General features: G+C 27.5%; 1 protein-coding gene across 1 annotated transcript in view; it reads right to left on the bottom strand.

The window, feature by feature from the left end:
• Positions 1-3,558: 3,558 nt before the first annotated feature.
• LOC136978274 (transcriptional repressor protein YY1-like) overlaps positions 3,559-18,721 on the bottom strand; it is a 37,666-nt gene continuing 22,503 nt past the window's right edge. Inside the window, exons 3-6 of the mRNA XM_067273959.1 lie at positions 12,567-12,624; positions 9,057-9,215; positions 6,221-6,390; positions 3,559-4,369 (exon numbers count right to left, since the gene is read on the bottom strand). Coding sequence (XP_067130060.1) covers positions 4,303-4,369; positions 6,221-6,390; positions 9,057-9,215; positions 12,567-12,624 — 454 coding nt within the window. The 3' untranslated portion in view covers positions 3,559-4,302. The remainder of the gene's footprint in view (positions 4,370-6,220; positions 6,391-9,056; positions 9,216-12,566; positions 12,625-18,721) is intronic.

The raw sequence follows: 18,721 nt of genomic DNA, 5'->3' as shown, positions 1-18,721 counted from the left end.
TTTTGTGTGTTTCTTGTATATTTATAACGAACATTTCAATAAATTTTAAGTACAAAATATATTTTAATAAATTTTAAGTACAAAACACGCAGCCCATTGATGAGGCGCGAACCCAGAACCACAAAAGTTTAGCGATTTTATTCATTTAATACTAGTATTCAAATTCATACATCAATTTAATAATCATATATTCTGCGAGCAGTTTAGTATTAGTTTACTCAAAAAGATATTTTTTTAATTTTAGAAATCAAAATAATTTCGAGAAAATAAAACTAAAATATTTCCAAACTAATCTGATAGCATCTACTGTAGAATAATTCATATCTGAGGAGAAAATTTATTCCGATTCTAATTTCGACTCCTCACATAAACTGGAAATCCGCTTATTTCGTAATTACCGAAACGTTGCTGATTCTTCAAAAAATTGCTTACAAATGAAAAGAATTTTAGAAATATTTTATATTCAAAACAGTTCTGTTTTCAATATACACGTAGCGAAAGTTTCCTCGGTAAGTAGTATCTTTACTTTTTTAACTCTCCGCCCTGTGGGCATTAAGGGGGCCTTTTAGCAAGTCCATTATGGCTTCGGCCAGGGCGACAGTGGGGGGCCGGGTGGTAAAAGACGGAGCCCGAAATTCCTGGGATTTTTCGATCCTTCCGGATCGATCCCGGGTCATCCAGAGCGGTAGGCTGCCACCTTCACCGCTCGGCCAACGGCCGTCTAAGGTAACTCGTAGCTCAAAAAATATTGTACTGTAATAAAATTCATTTTTTGTTAACATAATTAAAATTAACTTCTATATTTTCAGAATAAAGTAGTTTTTTACAAACAAAGTTATTTATAATTTAACGGGGCAAAGTATATATAATAAGTTAACATAAAAAGTTATCTGGCAACACTTATAGTAAAACTGATTCGGCAGACGATAGGTTATTTGTCGTCTGCTTCAGACGCCATATTTAAAGTACAAATTTAATAAGCGATGGAAATAAATAATACATTGAGGACGCAGATATAACGAGGTTTGATTTCTTTTTTAGACATATGTTATTAACCTATGCTTTGTAATTGTTAAGAAGTCCTAAACTATTAACTGATCTGAAATTAATGATGATAAATACTTTAGTTATAATTGACTGTAGCGGATTACGACTTTCCTAGATAGATAGGGTCTCTCTACATATCTTACATAATAAATTATCATCTAATAATAGCCATACAATTATTTATAAATTTCCTTTATATTATATTCTCTTACTTAATGCAATTTTCTAAGGTAAAACAATGATTATCATTTTTTTGTTTAACTTGATATTCTAAGTTTTGCTTTTCAATAAATATATTTTGTTTTGAAATTCAATGAAATATTGTATCAAACGCGCTTTATCAGAAAAGAAATGAAGTTATTTAAACTCATTTTTAAGAGTTCCAAATAAGTTTCAGCTGGAAAGACATCTTTGAATCAAATTAAGAAAATTCTATAGCATTGTTTTTAAAGCTTTTATTTGAATCACACTTGAAATTTAAATTACTCAACTCTCTTTTCTAAAGTCAATTCGTTTATTAGGGGCTGTCCATAAATTACGTCCGCATTTTTCTTGAAATTTTTACTCCCCTACAACCCACGTTTGCCTAAGTTTCCGTAATCCCCCTACCTTCTTCGGACGTCCAACAAAACTCAACCCCTCCTCAAAATCTTTACTACTTTATAAATAATAATATATATAAACTGCATAAAACTTAATGAAATAAAACGGACGTCCATTGAAGTTCAACCCTTTCCAACGTCATTTATGGACAGCCTTTTACTTGATTTTCTTAGAATCCTGTCCATATTTCTGTTACATGAATACTGTTAGAATTCATTTCTTCCACTTAAGACGACCTTCCTAGTGGATAATCTGACACTGAATTTCATAATTTAATTAACTGAAATAGATTACCATTTGGTTTAATTATGAGAGAGAGAAACTGTAAAACATACATAAATTCGAATAGATGATGATAAATTATTTTATGCTACTGTTACCATCTTAAAATTATTTTAGCAAGTTTCTAATATCAAGTCTCACTTTGTACTGGGGGGTAAAAATAGCACGAATAAATATTTATAGTCCACCTACTGACATGAATCAAATTTGAGATCAAAATATAATTAATGCATTTATAAAAATCTGGTTTAAAAAATGTTCACATGTTAGTTTTTACTTTTCATATTTTTTTAATGAATACATAACAATTGTCTTCATTGTAAAATGCGATTTTATGTACTTTATATTATTAGAGATTTATTATTGTGGAAATTTTACAATAATAATATAATGTGCAATATTTAATCATTTTCTATAAAAATTATGTTTTCTGTTAGCTTGTTTGCAAAATTAAATTGTGATATAAAAATTAAGACAAATAATTTATATCTTTTTCCTTAAAATAGACTCTTCCTATGTAATGTCAATAACTGAAAGCATTCATCATTAATTCTTATGTATTGATTCAGCCAAACTAAAACTGGGATGTAGAAATCAGTGTTTGGTAATAAAATGTTTTTTGAGACCAAAATGTATCATCATCAGATCAATGTTTTATTGAAAACAACAAATGTAAACTGAAGCAAATGAAGAATTTTTATTGACAATGAATAAAACATTTTAAATCCAATTTTACTAAAACTTTTGAAGTTTATAACAACAATAAAAATGAAAAAATTACAAATTAAAAACACCAGAACTTATAAACAACTTATAATGAAATGAAAACAATTACACAAATGATTTAAAGTTACTTTTAATGGAATGTTGATCTGACAAGACGTTTTGGTCTTGAAAAATGTCTTATCACTAAACACTCAGCTTATACATCCAATTTTAATGTATTTTTGACATTGTTGATATTAAAACCAACATTAAACAGAAAATTTAATTAATAATTAATGCAAATTTAAAAATAATTTTATTACATTTTTTATTTTAAGATATATTTTGTTTCTATACTTAGCTTAAGAATAATTTTATATCTTCATATAAAATTATTTTTGGAAATTAATTGGTCTATTAGTTTCATATTACATGATTCTCATTTGTACTTTATTTACTTCATTTGTATCTTTAATTATTATTTATATTATTATTTATTTATTATGATCTTAAAATCGGAACATATGGAATTAAGAGATCAACAATAATAGTATAGAAGTGTTTATTGTTGGTGAGCGAATAAATGACAAAGTGCAAATTTTCATTTCTGAGAAACCTACCATATTTACCTAAACAAAACAATCAATCTATTGATTTTGTATGAAATAATGGCATATTGGCACTGTAATAACAAAAAGTTTGTGTTTATGTTGTACAATTTGTTCAAATCAAAATTTAAACTGAATTTTAGAAAGAAAAATAATTAATTCAAAAAAATTATAAATAAATGTTAGGACACTTGGAAAATCATAATGATTAAATATAACAAATTATTATTTTATGCTAAATTACAATTAAATCTGTGAAGGATAAACTGATATACCACAATCTGATGTAAAATCATATGAATATATATACTGATTAAGGGGAAAACACTTTATATTACAATGTTTAATAGCCTCTGAGCTATTGCTACAAATTTACCACATAACTAACTGTTAATGTGTATTTTTCCATGTTTTCAAAAAAATTTTTTTTTTATTGTTTCACATAAGCAGTTGACGTATTCCACTCTTCCATTATAAACATTTCAGGATGATTTGTGGTGACAGTCAAAAACATAATGTTGAAGATCCAAGTTCAAATAAAAAACTTCACAACAAGGGAAATGGAATGACATATTAAATAGCCACTCCAAGTAATGCATCTAAAAAATGTACAGAAAAAGAAGTGCTTTGTTTTTTACTCCACATTGTCATAATTAATATATAGAAAATACATCCTTTACACAGAAGAAGGTATTTTTGAGATGCAGCATTTCCATAGAGTACAAAGAAATTAAAATATCAATACACAAGCTTTGTACATAGTATACAGATTGATGGACTTGTCACGTAACGTGAGAAAGTAAGTAGTGCTAACTTCCTGGCTTTGAAACCTCCAGCAAACCTACTGAAACAAAAATTCATGCTGCGTTTCCGTGACGGTTGTTGTTTTATCCATCGATAAATGAGGTACCGATAATGCCAGGAGAACAGGATACCCAATGTTGTGTCCCAAGTATAAAATGTCCTTAGTTAATATATACTGTGATTGTACACATGTCAATTTTACTAAGGACTCTTGGGTAACAAGTTCTTGTGCACTATTTTCTCACCTGGTGTTTCATTCCTGTTCAAAAGCAAATGTTATTTGCTGTGATTCCATAGATGCAATCCTTTGGGCATTATTCCTTAAAAAAATAATTAATTTTAATTAACAATTTTGAATGTAATTTTTATTAAACAATATATTTAAAACATATAAATCACACATCAGAAAATAAATTTTTATTACTTTATATACAAATATTCTGTAACGTGAAAAATTGAATAATTAAGTTCCAAGTCAATCTTCATTTCTACACATATATGGTTATGGTGTAACTGGGGGTTCTGGATGTTATTAAAGACAGAAATATTTTAGTTTTTTCCAGCTAAGAGATTTTCTCTTTAATATACAAATATGTAGAAATGAAGATTGACATTAAACCTAAACCTAAAAGTCTCATCTACACTAATTAAATCAATTTTTTGGCAAAGTTTGCATAATAATAATGTTTGAAAATATAGTTTCAATGTTCTACAAAACACCCTACATTTGTGAATAATTCTAAATAAAGGCTGAGAATCACCAATCTAATGGAATGATTATATCATAACTGCTTTAGAGATTTTTGTTCTTATGTTTCCATAGTAACACAACAGCATTCCTGAAGATAAATAATTAACTATTTGGTTTTTTGTATGTTTTTATACTCCATAAAAAACATTTCCATTTATGTATTGAATGTTTGTTAGAGCTTGTTCTGATAATTTTAAAACAATTGCCATCAGGAATCAGGACAATAAACAGATACACAAAAAAAAATACATTGTGGTCTTAAAACTTTTCAATTATAAAGAGTCCAGCTGATATTTGAGATTTGAAGTAAAAACAGATGTAAAGGATGTATGTATATTTGTTCTCTCAACACACTGTATGATTGTGAAATATGTATATAATACAAAATACAGGCATACCTATTAGAAAACATATTTCATCAAACACTTCAAAACCTTTATATAGGACCAGTTAAGAATTTTAATTAAATATATTAAAGACAAATGTTTTCAATCTACATCTATAATCTGCTTCAGGTCTTTTAAATTCTTCTTTTTCCTATATAAATGAAAGTATGCATTCTAATTTTACCTTTCTTTTAAATCAAATACAATGAAAACAAAGACATGGGATGGCATTTTATATGGTAAAATTGGGTTGTATACCATATATTCTTTAAATAAACTTAATCATACTCGTTTACCTTTCTGATCACGTTATGGCATTTTTAAAATGACAGCAAAGTTTCATTTTTTGAGATGTTATTGATAAGGCTCTAGATTTAAACAAATTATCTATTTTTTTTTTTTAGTAATTAACTCTTTACATGAATATAAAACTTACTTGTGATTACAGAACTGTGAGTCATATTAATGTAATCAATTATATTAATAATTCTATGGAAATACAAATGAACTGGGTCTAATTGTAATAAAAAACATCTACAAAACCTTAGTATCTCCAGTTGTAAATTTTTTTTATTAGTGACTAATGTTTTCAATCTTAAGCAGATCTTCAGGTCTGAATACAAAACTGAATTAGAATGCAGAAAAAAACCATACTATTTTTAAAAATTGGACCAACCAATAAACGAATACATAATGTAATTAGATATAAAATAAAAATAAAAAAGAAATATCAGTAAAAATGTTTTAAAATTACAAAAATTGAAATTATTATTTAAAATTAAATATAATGCATTGTTATATGTTCCAATTTTTTAACCTAGTATGCTCTATTTCGCATTCTAATTTGTTTGTGTATTCAGATCTGAAGATCTGTTTAAGATCAAAAATGTTAGTTGCTAATAAAAAAAAATTTACAACTGAAGATATGAAGGTTTTATGGATGCTTTTTAATTATATATTTATATATTAATTTTTTGTTAAAAATGTTATTTTACTTTCTAGATTACAATAAAGCACAAACTAAAAAAACCTACTTAGCTTTAGCATGTGTGAGGATATGAGACTTCAAATTAGTTGACTGTGCAAATTTTTTGCTGCAACCATCAAACGGACAAACATATGGTCTGTCACCAGTGTGGATTCGTACATGAGTCCGAAGATTAAAATCTAGAGAAAATCGTTTTCCACAACCTTCAAATGTACACTGTAAAAAATAACGATATTATAAAAAAAATATAGGTAATAATTTTTAATATTGTGTATCCAAAATTTATTATGCATTTAAAAAAAGTTATAATTAGTATATAAAAATACAGCATATACTAAAAACAAGTGAACTTAATTTTTGGATTTCATTTTGCTCTATTAAAACAATTTCTAGATTTTAATAGTAATACATATTATTATTATTTTTTGAAACTATAGATACATTTTCAAACGTGTATAATATGAAAAAAGAAAAGTTATATGAATGTAAAGGGTGTCTCAGAATAAATTTTCAACTTTAAAAATGAATAAAATGTCAACTATGGGGTACCACTAGAGAACAATGAATACATTTGGTAGAGGAGAGTGCAGGTTTGTTAGCAATAATGTCACAGGGGTCAGGTGAGCATTATGCATTTATCATAGAGGCCTTTTTCAAGACCAACAATTCTTATGCAGTTGCTAGATGTCAGTTTCATGCTTGGTGTAATATCTGTTATTTGCGTGATGCACCAAGTGTCAATCTTGTCTGTTCACAAGTGAAAAGATTTAGGGTGCCATCCTCAGCACTAAATACTTGAAAATCAGGTTGAATAAGGACTATGAGAAGTTATGAAAAATGTGGACATTGTATCAGTGGCTGTTCTGTGTAATTGAGACACTCTGTGTGCAAACATACAGCTGCTCTTGGCATACATCATTTGTCGGTTCATTGGATTTTGAAGTTAAACCCATGCTTACATCCACATACTGTCCAAACTGTGCAGAAAATAATGGATTCAGATTATGAAAAATGTAAATCTTATTGTGAGAAAATGCTGAAAGATTTTTTTTCCAATAATGGCTTAATTTATGTTTTTTGGAGTGTTGAGGCCCACTCCCACCTTAACAAATACAATAACAAACAAAACTGTCACTGCTGGTTCTGAACAAACCCCCCAAAAAAAACAAACATTGGAGAACATTATACAATCATAGACTGACAGTTTGGTGTGTGATGTCTTTAGTATGAATTATTAGTCTGTATTTCTTTGAGGATGGCTAAGTTACTCACTTACTTGTACACAATAGTATATGCTATTCTGAAATGAAAAAATATTTGTTCATACTAAAGTTTTATAGGCATCCTGTCTATAATGCAAATACCTGGTTTCAGCAGGATGGAGAAACAGCACACTTCAAAAGCCTCAAAGAGCAATGTTCAAGAATTTTTTCTGGATAAAGTTATCTCAATGTTCGGTGATTCTCTCATACACTGGCTTCCAAGGCCACCTGACCTTACCCCTATTGATTATTTTTTGTAGGAGTTCTCATGAGAAAAGTTTAGATAGACTTCCTGAACAATATTCAACAGTTAAAGCAAAAATAATTAAAGCCAAAAATAAACAATATCTCTGCATTAACTATTTAGTGAATCATCAGTAGGGATGTCCTGATACCCCAAAAGTATTGATACATGACAGTATCAGAACTGAATATCAAAACTGGAAATCATGCTGACTGTCGCATTGCCTTTCGGTTGATTTTACTGCTGAGAAGGTATTCAGTTTCTGATTTGGCTGCAAAATTCAGTTTTGATTGGACCTTACCTGTCTGTGAAAAATATAATGATACCAGATCCGATACCCAAAGTAAAGTTTCAATACTGGTATCAGTATCAAATTAAAAGTTTTGAATATGAAAAGTATTTGGTACTGAAGGAAAGTATAGTAGTACCTTGACTTAAGAGTTTAATTCATTCTGTGACGGAACTCATAACTCAAATTACTCGTATGTCAAATCACTTTTTCCCATTGAAATGAAGTTAATCTGTTCCAGACCATAAAAAAAATTAACTTATAAATAACAATTATTGTATAAAAACATAATAGAATGTACTGCATCAAATTAGTTTTGTGGATGCTTTGGCATTCACTTCATAAATAAATAAAGATAAATAAAGAAAAAATGAAAAATTCGAGAAATGAGAGACAGTGATGCCAAACACAACATAGAAGTGAACTAATTCATTCAATCACACATTTTTCTATAAGCTAGCTTGTCAGACATTGGAAGAGTAACAAAAATGACAAAATTACGACAGTTTTCCACTTTTTTGCTGCGCCAACTAGTGGTGGGGTATCTGAAGCTGGCTCATAACCTGAAGTTTAGCTCTCAACTCAAAGCAAAAGATTGGCTGAGAGACGGCTCGTATCTTGAAAAATTTTAAGTTGGGACACTTGTATGTCAAGGTACCACTGTATTGATACAGTACCGGTAGTATCAGAACATCCCTAATCACCAGTAATATGAAGGGTAGATTGGAGGCAAGATGGATGGCATCTTAATGATATAATTTTTAAAACATGAAATCCACATATGTTTACCGCAATATTTCATTAATAAAAATTTTCAAATAATTAGATTTTGAGTTTTATTTCAGTTTTTAATTGTAAATTTATTCTGAGACAGGCTGTATTATATTCAGAGATGTAAACATAAAATAATAGAATAAAATTAAGAAAATTTCAAGTATGTTGCATATAAGTTTTATAAACTTCACTAAATGAGAACAAAATCTGAACCCAGTAAAAGGGTTCAGATTTTGTTCTCATTTAGAAATTTTTCAACATCCTTAGAAACATAGTTTTTATTTTAACCTTTTGTTAATAACAAATAACTAACCTGGAATGGCTTTTCTCCTGTATGTACCAACTGATGCCGTTTAAGTTTAGAACTTTCCACAAAAGCCTTACCACACTCAGCACATACATGAACTCTGGGTCCATGAGTATGAAGATGTTTTCTCATTGCAGAATTGTCACGAAACATTTTAGTACATCCCTAAAAATATAAAATTACTTACTCAGAAATGAAATAATCTAAATCATTCATGATCATAAAATAACTTGAAATGAGGTTGGTAAAATAAAATATCCATTTTTTTTGTGCACTTTGATGCTTATTTTCATAAAACATATTTTTATGAACAATTCTACATTATTACATACATCTGACATAATAATGTATCAAGCTGTTCATAAAATGAATTTAAAAAAAATTCAAATATGAAATTTTTTTATACAATCAAAACATTCAATGATATAACAAGGTAATAAAAGCTGATCATGTAAACAAGATTTGGGGGAAATTTATGGCAGAAAAAATAATATTAAGGCAGTAGCAAAAAAAGTAATGTAATTAAAAGTAAAATTGTAATGTTGTTTCTTCTGTTTCTGATCAGTTTAGTCACTCATTATATCACTGTCTACTTACACAATTATGTGCATGCAAATAGGGATGAGTAAGTCTTGATTACCAAATCACAGTTTTGATTTTTACAAAAACTGAAATCAAAACAAGGCTTTAAAATGTACCAAAAAGGAAGCCATTTTTATTCCAAAACTTTATTCAACACCATTTTTAATGGTTAGAATTTTTAATTGGCTTGAATTAAAACAAAACAGTCACTCTTCCCCCCACATGGGAGATTTGTAAATTAATAAACTGCATTAAAAAACTTTTTCTGAATTGTCTCAACCAAATTGCCAAACAAAAGTTTTATCATTGCTCTACAGACATCATTTACCTTTATTTTAATATTTTTTCATAATTTATTATACAATAAAAAATATTAATGTTAAAAAATCATAAAAATATGGTTCATTTAAAATGGTAAGGATGATGATAGTGACAAAAAATCAGTCAAAAACTCTAAAAAAGTTCATCTTTTTGCAAAAAACTTGACGCATTTCTTAAATAATTTTGTTACTATCATGATTTACACTTGTTGCTCACTTTTCCAGCAGACCATTGTACAAGTTACAGGTGTTTTCCGCTTTTTCAGAATCCTGCTTTGGGTTGTTCTCTTGTTTGATCTTCACTGATGAAAATTTAAAAGATTTGAAATTTCAAACAAGAGAACAACCCAAGGTAGACTTCTCAAAAAAACTGAAAACATTTGTAACCTGTACAATGGTCTACTGGGGAAGTGAGCAAGATGTGTATATCACAATAATTATGTTGGTTTCAGTATTGATAACTCATTCAAGATATTTTATGTTTTTTGTATTTCAAAATGTCCATAAATGTCCATTAATTAGCATTCCATGCTAAAAATAGGTCATTTATGGCATAAACTTCAATTTTAATTTTTATTAATCAACATATGAGCCTTTGATTTTGAAAGTTGGGCAAGTCCATTTTGTGAAAAAAATAGTTAAAGCTAATCCTTATTACAAATTAACATAAAATTTATGTTTTTAATCAATTCACAATAAATATCTTAATATCATATAAATTTGTTACTAGTAATTTATATTGTCAATGATATTTACAGTGAGTCGATTATGAAAGTGAGGCAAGTCCACTCTAAAGAAAAATATGAAGATATGATGGATTTATTACCCTATGTACCACCCATTTATCATAAATACTTGCACCATCTAAACTAAGAAATATAATTATATGCATGCAACTTATTACTAAATATTTATTATTATTTTCTCCACTTTGTCCTATAAAATTAAATATATTTTTTGTTTCATTGTAGCTTTTCGAAAAAAGTATAAAATTTTGAAATAAAATAAATAAGTAAATAAATAAAATATTCAATTTTTTGTTGTTATAACTATATTCCATTCAAAGAAAAGCAACGTTTTCAACAAATCACTACTTTTGAAAGTGATGCAAGTCCATGGCACATACCAAAACCATGATTTTTTTTTCACCTAACATGGATAACCATTATTGCATATTAAATTTACATAAAATAAAACCAAAAAAATATAAAATAAGCCTATTACTATTTACGAATATTTTTAAACTCATTCAAATGCAAACCATTAAATATCTAGCAATAACATAAAATGGACTTTCTCCACTTTCAAAATCAATGGCTCATATATGCATTTATAATTGTACATGCTATCAATACAATCAATAAACAGTTAAAATATTTATTAATTGTATTTGCTATCCTATGATGATGACACATGATTAAATAATTATTTGTATGATTTAATTTGAATTTCTCAAACTATGTAGGAATAATAATTAATTGTTTTATTTTGTGTGCAATAATTTTCAGGAATGTTTTGGGTCCTGAAAATATTCTGCACCCCTGATTAATAGTATCAAGACAATATTGTTACTTGATTGTTATAAGTCAGATTAAATTTATTTATTGCTGTGTAATTTATTCTTTCTAATATAATACTTTTTAATTTTTGTGATAATATTATCTAAGCTTTTCATTCAAAATTTCTGAGTAGTCAGGTACTGTACAACTTTCATTGTAGAATTTCGTTGGATGATAATTTATAAGTTAATCTAAAAAAGATGTAGTCTTTCTTGTCTTTCTTTAGATTATGACTGGACCTTTCTTTAGAGGCTACTGGCCTGATGGTCCAGTAGCCTCTAAAGAAAGGTCTGGTTGCCAAGGTGTTCTAGAATGTGTGATTAGAATAAATGGTGGTTTTCAAAAAATATTTTGGACAGACTATGTCTTTTTTAGATGTATCTTACTGAACAAGTCTCACCACTAACATCTGAGAGTCACATTTGGCTTTTAAATCACACTTTAGATATCATTGTGATATATGAACAACTTTGAACAATTATTTTATACATATATATAAAAAAATACATACATGTATACTTTTTTCATTAAACATCTATTAACAGATTTTTCTTATAAGTCATTTATTAAACACAGACTATGCATAAATCTGAAATCATTATATTGCTAATCTACAGTATCTTCAGAAGTTTCCAGCAATCACCCAACATTGCAAAATGCCAAGTGCAAATCTTTTTGGTTCCTTTCAGTGTCCAGCTTTGGGCATTTCCATTGAAGATTTGCATTGGAATTCAAACTTTTTTTGTTTTTGAGAAATTCCAGTGTATTAAAAAAATGGTTCAAGTGCTAATGCAAACCTTCAATGGAAATTCCTGAAAATGGCCACTGAAAGGGTCCAAAAATGTTTGCACTTGGATTTTGCAACATCAGGTGACTGCTGGAAATATGTGCTGGCACTATAGATTAGTGTTATTTTGGATTAATAATCCTGTAAGAAAAAATATTTTTATAAAAATAATAAATAAATAAAAATAGTTGGAAATCCTGATTTAAGCTAAAATCTTTAAATTTCAATTTAACTTTGAAAACAATTTTAATTATATTAAACATCTTACTTTATGGGGGCAAGCAATTGTTCTTGCAATGTCATCACTTTGTTTTCGAGGTTTCATCCTAAAACATAAAAAACAAAAATTGAATTGTGAAATTATAATTACAAAAATTAAGTTTTAAACAACAGAAAGAATACAGTGCCATACAGTAATGTAAAGACTGAAACAGAATGTCAATTGTCAAATGTTTGACAATCTCCAGATTAAACATTTTGAAATTATATGTAAATCGATACTTTTCCTAATCAGAATTTAGAGAGAATATATGTAAATTTAAAAGGAAATTCAGAGAAAGATTTATAGAATTTTTTTTATTGAACAAGGTGTATGAAATAAGAATTGCATAACAAAAATTTGATAATTTAATTATTCAAATGAACCACTATACAGTGGTTTGTATTGGGCTACATTATTGCTCCATCTCATGTTAAATTTAATGATTTGAAATAATTTAGAATATTCTGAGAGAAAAGATCAGCCTAGAGAGAACTTGAACCCAAAACATCTGCTTACAGTGCAAATGCATTGCCAGTCATGTTACCTGGACCCCCATCTAATCACTTCTTGACCACTTAAATAATTTTAGATGTAACCATTACTGGTCACTCACCCACTTTTCATTTTCCTGATTTGTAATGGATACCTGAATATTATTGTAATTTCTTCCAGATTATTTTAAATTAAAACTTATTTATTTCTAATTATTAAATTTAACATGAAACAGTAGCTTAACTGCTACCATTTCATGCTACCTCCAGCAAACTTACTTAATTCCTTAATAATTTATTAGCCATCATCTAGCCAAATATGAACCCAGCAGATTATTTGAATAATAAAAATTACACTACAACAAATTGAATTTTAAAATCGATGTGCAATTTTAATGATTGATAAACTGATAACAAATATAATTCTTAGCTTGAATCTTTAAAATCAAATGTAATGTTTGTGGCAACAAAAGAAACAACAGAACATGTTATAAATTCTATTATACAATGCCAAAGCTTTTTTAACTTTAATATTGATGATGATAACAGTAAAACTAAAAGATTATATTCAAGATGGAACCTTCTGAAACTCACTTTCATACAGTCATGTTTAACACCTGAAGTTAAATCTAGACTAAGATTCAAATTGCAGGTTTAGTTAAAGTCGGTATTCATAATATATTAATTCTAGACATAACTCTTAAATCTGAATCATGATTTAACTTGCTGCTATCAAGTTAATTCTTGAATGACAGATTATGGCATGCACTATTTGAATTTTTCATAAAACAGCATTAACCAATTTAATTTTTAAGGCAATTTTAAGCTCTTTTGAAAATAAGCAATCAATTTATGTAAACAATTCATCATAACAGGATTTCCAGTTAGAAAATTCTATCCTTTCTTTTCCACTTGAACTTTATTTGCTTCAGTTATTATTATATACAGTAGAGAGTCATAAATCGGCACCCCGGTAATCAGAATCGCCGGTATTCGGCACGATTTTCAGTCGGACTGTATCGTGCTGAATCGAACGTTTTTGATACTAAATTTACTTCTAAAGTATAATTTTCATGTTTTTATATTCTTCAATATATTTATTTTGTTTGTACAAAATGCAGAAATAATTTTTAACGATACGATAGCCTCGATTATTATTATAAAAATTTTCGTTAGGCTTAAAATCGATGAAAATTCAACACGAAGCGACACGCAAAGGAGAAAAATTCAACGCGAAGCGACACGCAACGGAGAAAAATTTGAACATCGGACAGGTTAATATATTTTTTCGTACATAGACCGTAATCGGAACAAATCCCTAATCTGAACAACCCCAGTCCCCAATTGATTCCGATTTTCGGTTCTCTACTGTATATATATTTTTAAGTTTTGCAACAGAATAATTGCTTATTATTTTCTGGTGGTATAATTTCCTAGTAACTGTTCTATTCTATCTCTATATTGCCTGTATACCTTTCAATGCATTTATTTTGTATTTTCTAATAAATTTTTATATTTTGCAACTAATTCTAATAATACTTCTGTCTGAAAGATAGCATAGTTTCTTTCATTGTTAAAATCTATTGTATATTAAACTTTTAACACTTAGCGTTTAGTATATATGCATGACAATGCATGCAGACATGCCATGAAGCACTCAAAATGGAGAGCTTGTAACATAGCTCTTCAATTTGAGGATTTTGTAATCCAGTGTTAGATTGAATTGGTGAATACAAAAAGTAAAGTACAGTGGGCGATCAGTTAATGAACATAATTCGTTCCAAGACTTTGTTTGCTATCTGAATTGTTCATTAACCAATTATCGATTTACCATACGTTTTTATGGGAATTTGCTCCACTTTTTCAAAAGATGTTTAATAGCAGTTATCAGCATTAATCCTCTTTTTCAGAAGAAAGCATATCTTGCTGAGTTTCTTGGTGTTCTTCTGTCATCAGATCAGTTTCAGGTTCCATTATTAGCTCTTCAATGTTCTTTATTTCTTACATATGATTTTTGTTACTTCTTAAGCTGTCTGAGTTTTCTTGATAATACAGTATCTTTCTTAGATAAGATTGAACTGGGGCCTACTGTAGACCTGTTCAAGCCATACTGCCCAGCAACATTAATCATCAGACATCTTCTGCCCACTCTCTACCTTTGCTATTATACTCTCACCTTTTGAAAATAAAAACAGATGCAAAACTTAACGAGTGCCCGCCCGACAGTCTCGCAAATACTATAAAAGAATTGTTTCTGTCAGAAAAATAAAAGGCTGGAATTACAAGGGAGAGTTTCAAAGTTTGGAGGAATACTATCTGATCAGTATATACTGGGTTGAGCATTGATGTCAACGTCTTCTGTGCTCTGAAAAGCTACCAATTGGTATTCATTATTTTACGTCGCTTCGTTTTGTGTTTGTTCTGTGAGGTGTTTGTTATCCAAACATAAAAAGTCTTTCGCAAAAGTGTTCGTTATCCGATTTGTTCGTTAACAGATCACCCACTGTAACTCTTAATTAAAAACATTTTGGTGAATATAACCATTAGATTGTTTACAACAAAATTAGCATATATTTTATGCTCGCATAATACTAAAATAAATGTTTTTATTTATTTTAGATGTAAATTTTATTTTGTTGAAATTTTTGATATTTACAAATTAAGTTTACAGTGTGACCTTACTTGATTTATAAAGCTTCAATACAATAAGCTGTTTACTTTATTTTATTTTTTATTATATTCCTAACTTGTAAGATAAAATATTTTATAACAAATGAGCTCAACTGATATTTACAAAAACAAAATTTTCTAATCATAAATATTACAAGACTGAAATTTCTGCATAAACTAAGTAGATAGCTTAAAGATTACAGTTTCCATTTTATTTGTTTTGTTTACACTCATTCATTCATTAGTTGCAATGTCATTCATTCTAACATAGTTGTATAATTCAGTAAACTTTATCTCTACATTAAAAAATAATTATGTAATCAAATTAATTGGATTCAAAAGTAAGAACAGTACCAATTACACCTTTTAAATTCCAGTAGCTTAAATTTAAAACATATAGTTGGTACTGTTAAAAAAATAATTTTATTTTACTTAATCTCTTAGTAAACTTTTCTTCTCATCATTAAATAAATGTCTAGTGATATGTATACTTATAAACCAGGATTACACTGAACTAGAATTAACATCAAATTAATATTACAATATTCAAAATCTCTTAAATATATCATTTTTTTTTGTATTTTTATTGATCTAATATTTTGAAATGTTACAAAATTTTAATATTAGGCATAAATCTATTAAACATTTATTGTCTTTATTAAATATCACTGTTATAACTTAAAACTATTTTTCATATTTATAAGAAACTTGTACTGTATAGATATAAAATCTATCCAGTGTAAGTCAACATTTTTATATTTAGGCAATTTAGGCAAATTATTGTAAGATTGAAATAAATCATAGCAAGAAATGAATAAAATATAAAAACTGAAGTTTTAGTAATTAAACTCAAAATGCCTCTCTCGAGATTAAAAGCAGTTTGTATTCTAAAATATCTTTTCCTAGATATAAAGATATGATTTCAGAACAATACTGAAAATCTTCATAATTAACTCATTTAGAAGAATTTGATCATTTTTTAATGTTATCAGAATAGCAAGTTCCATAACATTTGAGTTAAAATATAATTATAAACGCTTCTAATCAGAATAAGTGATAGTTATCACTATCCTTGGGTAACTAAGCATTTTTAAGTTATGTTTTTAAGCATATTTTTGTACTATCAGCCTCAATACATGACTGCTAACATGAATTTCTTTTAGTAATTCATTTATCATTATAAGTCCTAACCAGTGCTTTAAGCATTAAACATTTATTATTTTATTGTTATTACAAGTAAATAAGTTGCTTTGACTTGCTAATTTAAAAGTGAAAGTTCTTACTTTTTATCTCATGATATGATAACTCACTTAGTCTGACAGGGTAAAAGGAGCAGTTGCCATATCATTTCTATGGATCCTTCAGTTTCATAAAATTAAGTATAAGTAACTTGAATGCCTTACTTGAGTGATCACATCATATTTTACTCCATATTTCAACACATAACGTCAATAATGAAATCCTGGGTTTTCAGGATTGAGATTTTGGATGGAATCCCAAAATTTGGCATTGAGATCCCTAGTTATGGTTTACTATTTATCCTGGACAAAATTTTCATTCAATTTTAAATGAAATGTTTATAATTTAATTTACAAGTTTTATAAATTTAAAAATTACATAATTTAATAGTTGTATATTTTTAACTGTTTTTAAAATAAACCTAACACAAAGAATCACTAACTCCATAATATAAGAATAAGAAACCAAACAAAATAAAAACACATCAATGATCTTAAATAAATTTAAAAAATGTATTTATATCTAAGTTATATTAATTTCCTTCTTTACTGTCATGAAATGCTAAATAAACAAAGAAATTAATCTAGCATACATATTCTCTATAATAAAATTTAGCCATCTATGTTGTTAATATTAAATAATAATAATAATAATAATAATAACAATTATGCTGAGAATTTCCTTGTTAGTTTAAAACTGGGCTAATTAAGCTGTCTGTGAATCTGCACATGTAGGCATGCCACTTCTCTTGCTAACATTAATAATTAATATTTAGTAAATTATAATTTTATAATTATTAATATTATCAACAAATTTTGAATTTGTTTAATATTATCAATTACACTTTCACATATTCACCCTTACTTCAAAAGCGACAGAACTAAAAAATGTAGGTTTTCAGAAAAATACAAAAAATTGTTTTTGAACAATTGATCCTGGTTTATAAGCATTATTTTTCTCACTGAATCTGATTAACAATATGGTATTTATTATTGTTTTAAAACAGTTTTGTGCATTTTTTTCTAAAAACTCATATTTTTTAGTTGCCCACTTTTGAAGCAAGGGTGAGATATATGAAATCATATATATATATAAAATAAATTAACTGGAATATTTACCATTAAAAAAAATCTACCTTTAATTTCCCAGCATTTGTTTTGTGTGAACAAGTACTTCCAATTTTTTTAAAGGATTATCTTCAGGCTCATCAAATAATATAAAATTATAAAACTCTAGTATATAATTCTTATTAAATGAATTTAGCAGAATATTTTATTTGAATTTTAAATTTCAAACTTGTTCTGCTAAATTCATTTGATTATAACTGTATACTAATTTTATAATTTTATATTATTTGATGAAACTGAATCCTTTAAAAGAATTGAAAATACTTATTCGTACAAAACAAATACTACAAATTAAAAGTGGATTTTTTATTTTATATATATAATATACAATAACAAATAGATATACACATTGTATATGTATAAAATTAATAAAAATCAACAATATAAATACAAATCATGTTATTTCAAGCATGTATTGTTAAAAATAAATACCAGCTGTTATTGAAAGCTCTAAGTTAGGCATTGAAACTTTAATCACAAAAAAAATTACTTCAAAGAATCTTATGCCATTTCTTTGGTACTCCTTTTTCATTTACTAACTATCTTGCAAATTTTTCTTGCCTCTGTATTGTGTCTTTCATATTCTTTTATCTAGAAGAATCAGCATTATTTTTTAAACAATAGAAAGAAGTAT

Source organism: Centruroides vittatus, unplaced genomic scaffold (genome assembly GCF_030686945.1).
Source record: "Centruroides vittatus isolate TY-2023 unplaced genomic scaffold, ASM3068694v2 contig_502, whole genome shotgun sequence".
Classification (NCBI taxonomy): Eukaryota; Metazoa; Arthropoda; class Arachnida; order Scorpiones; family Buthidae; genus Centruroides; species Centruroides vittatus.
The sequence above is the reverse complement of the archived record's forward strand: the minus strand, read 5'-3'. Positions and strand labels throughout refer to the sequence as shown.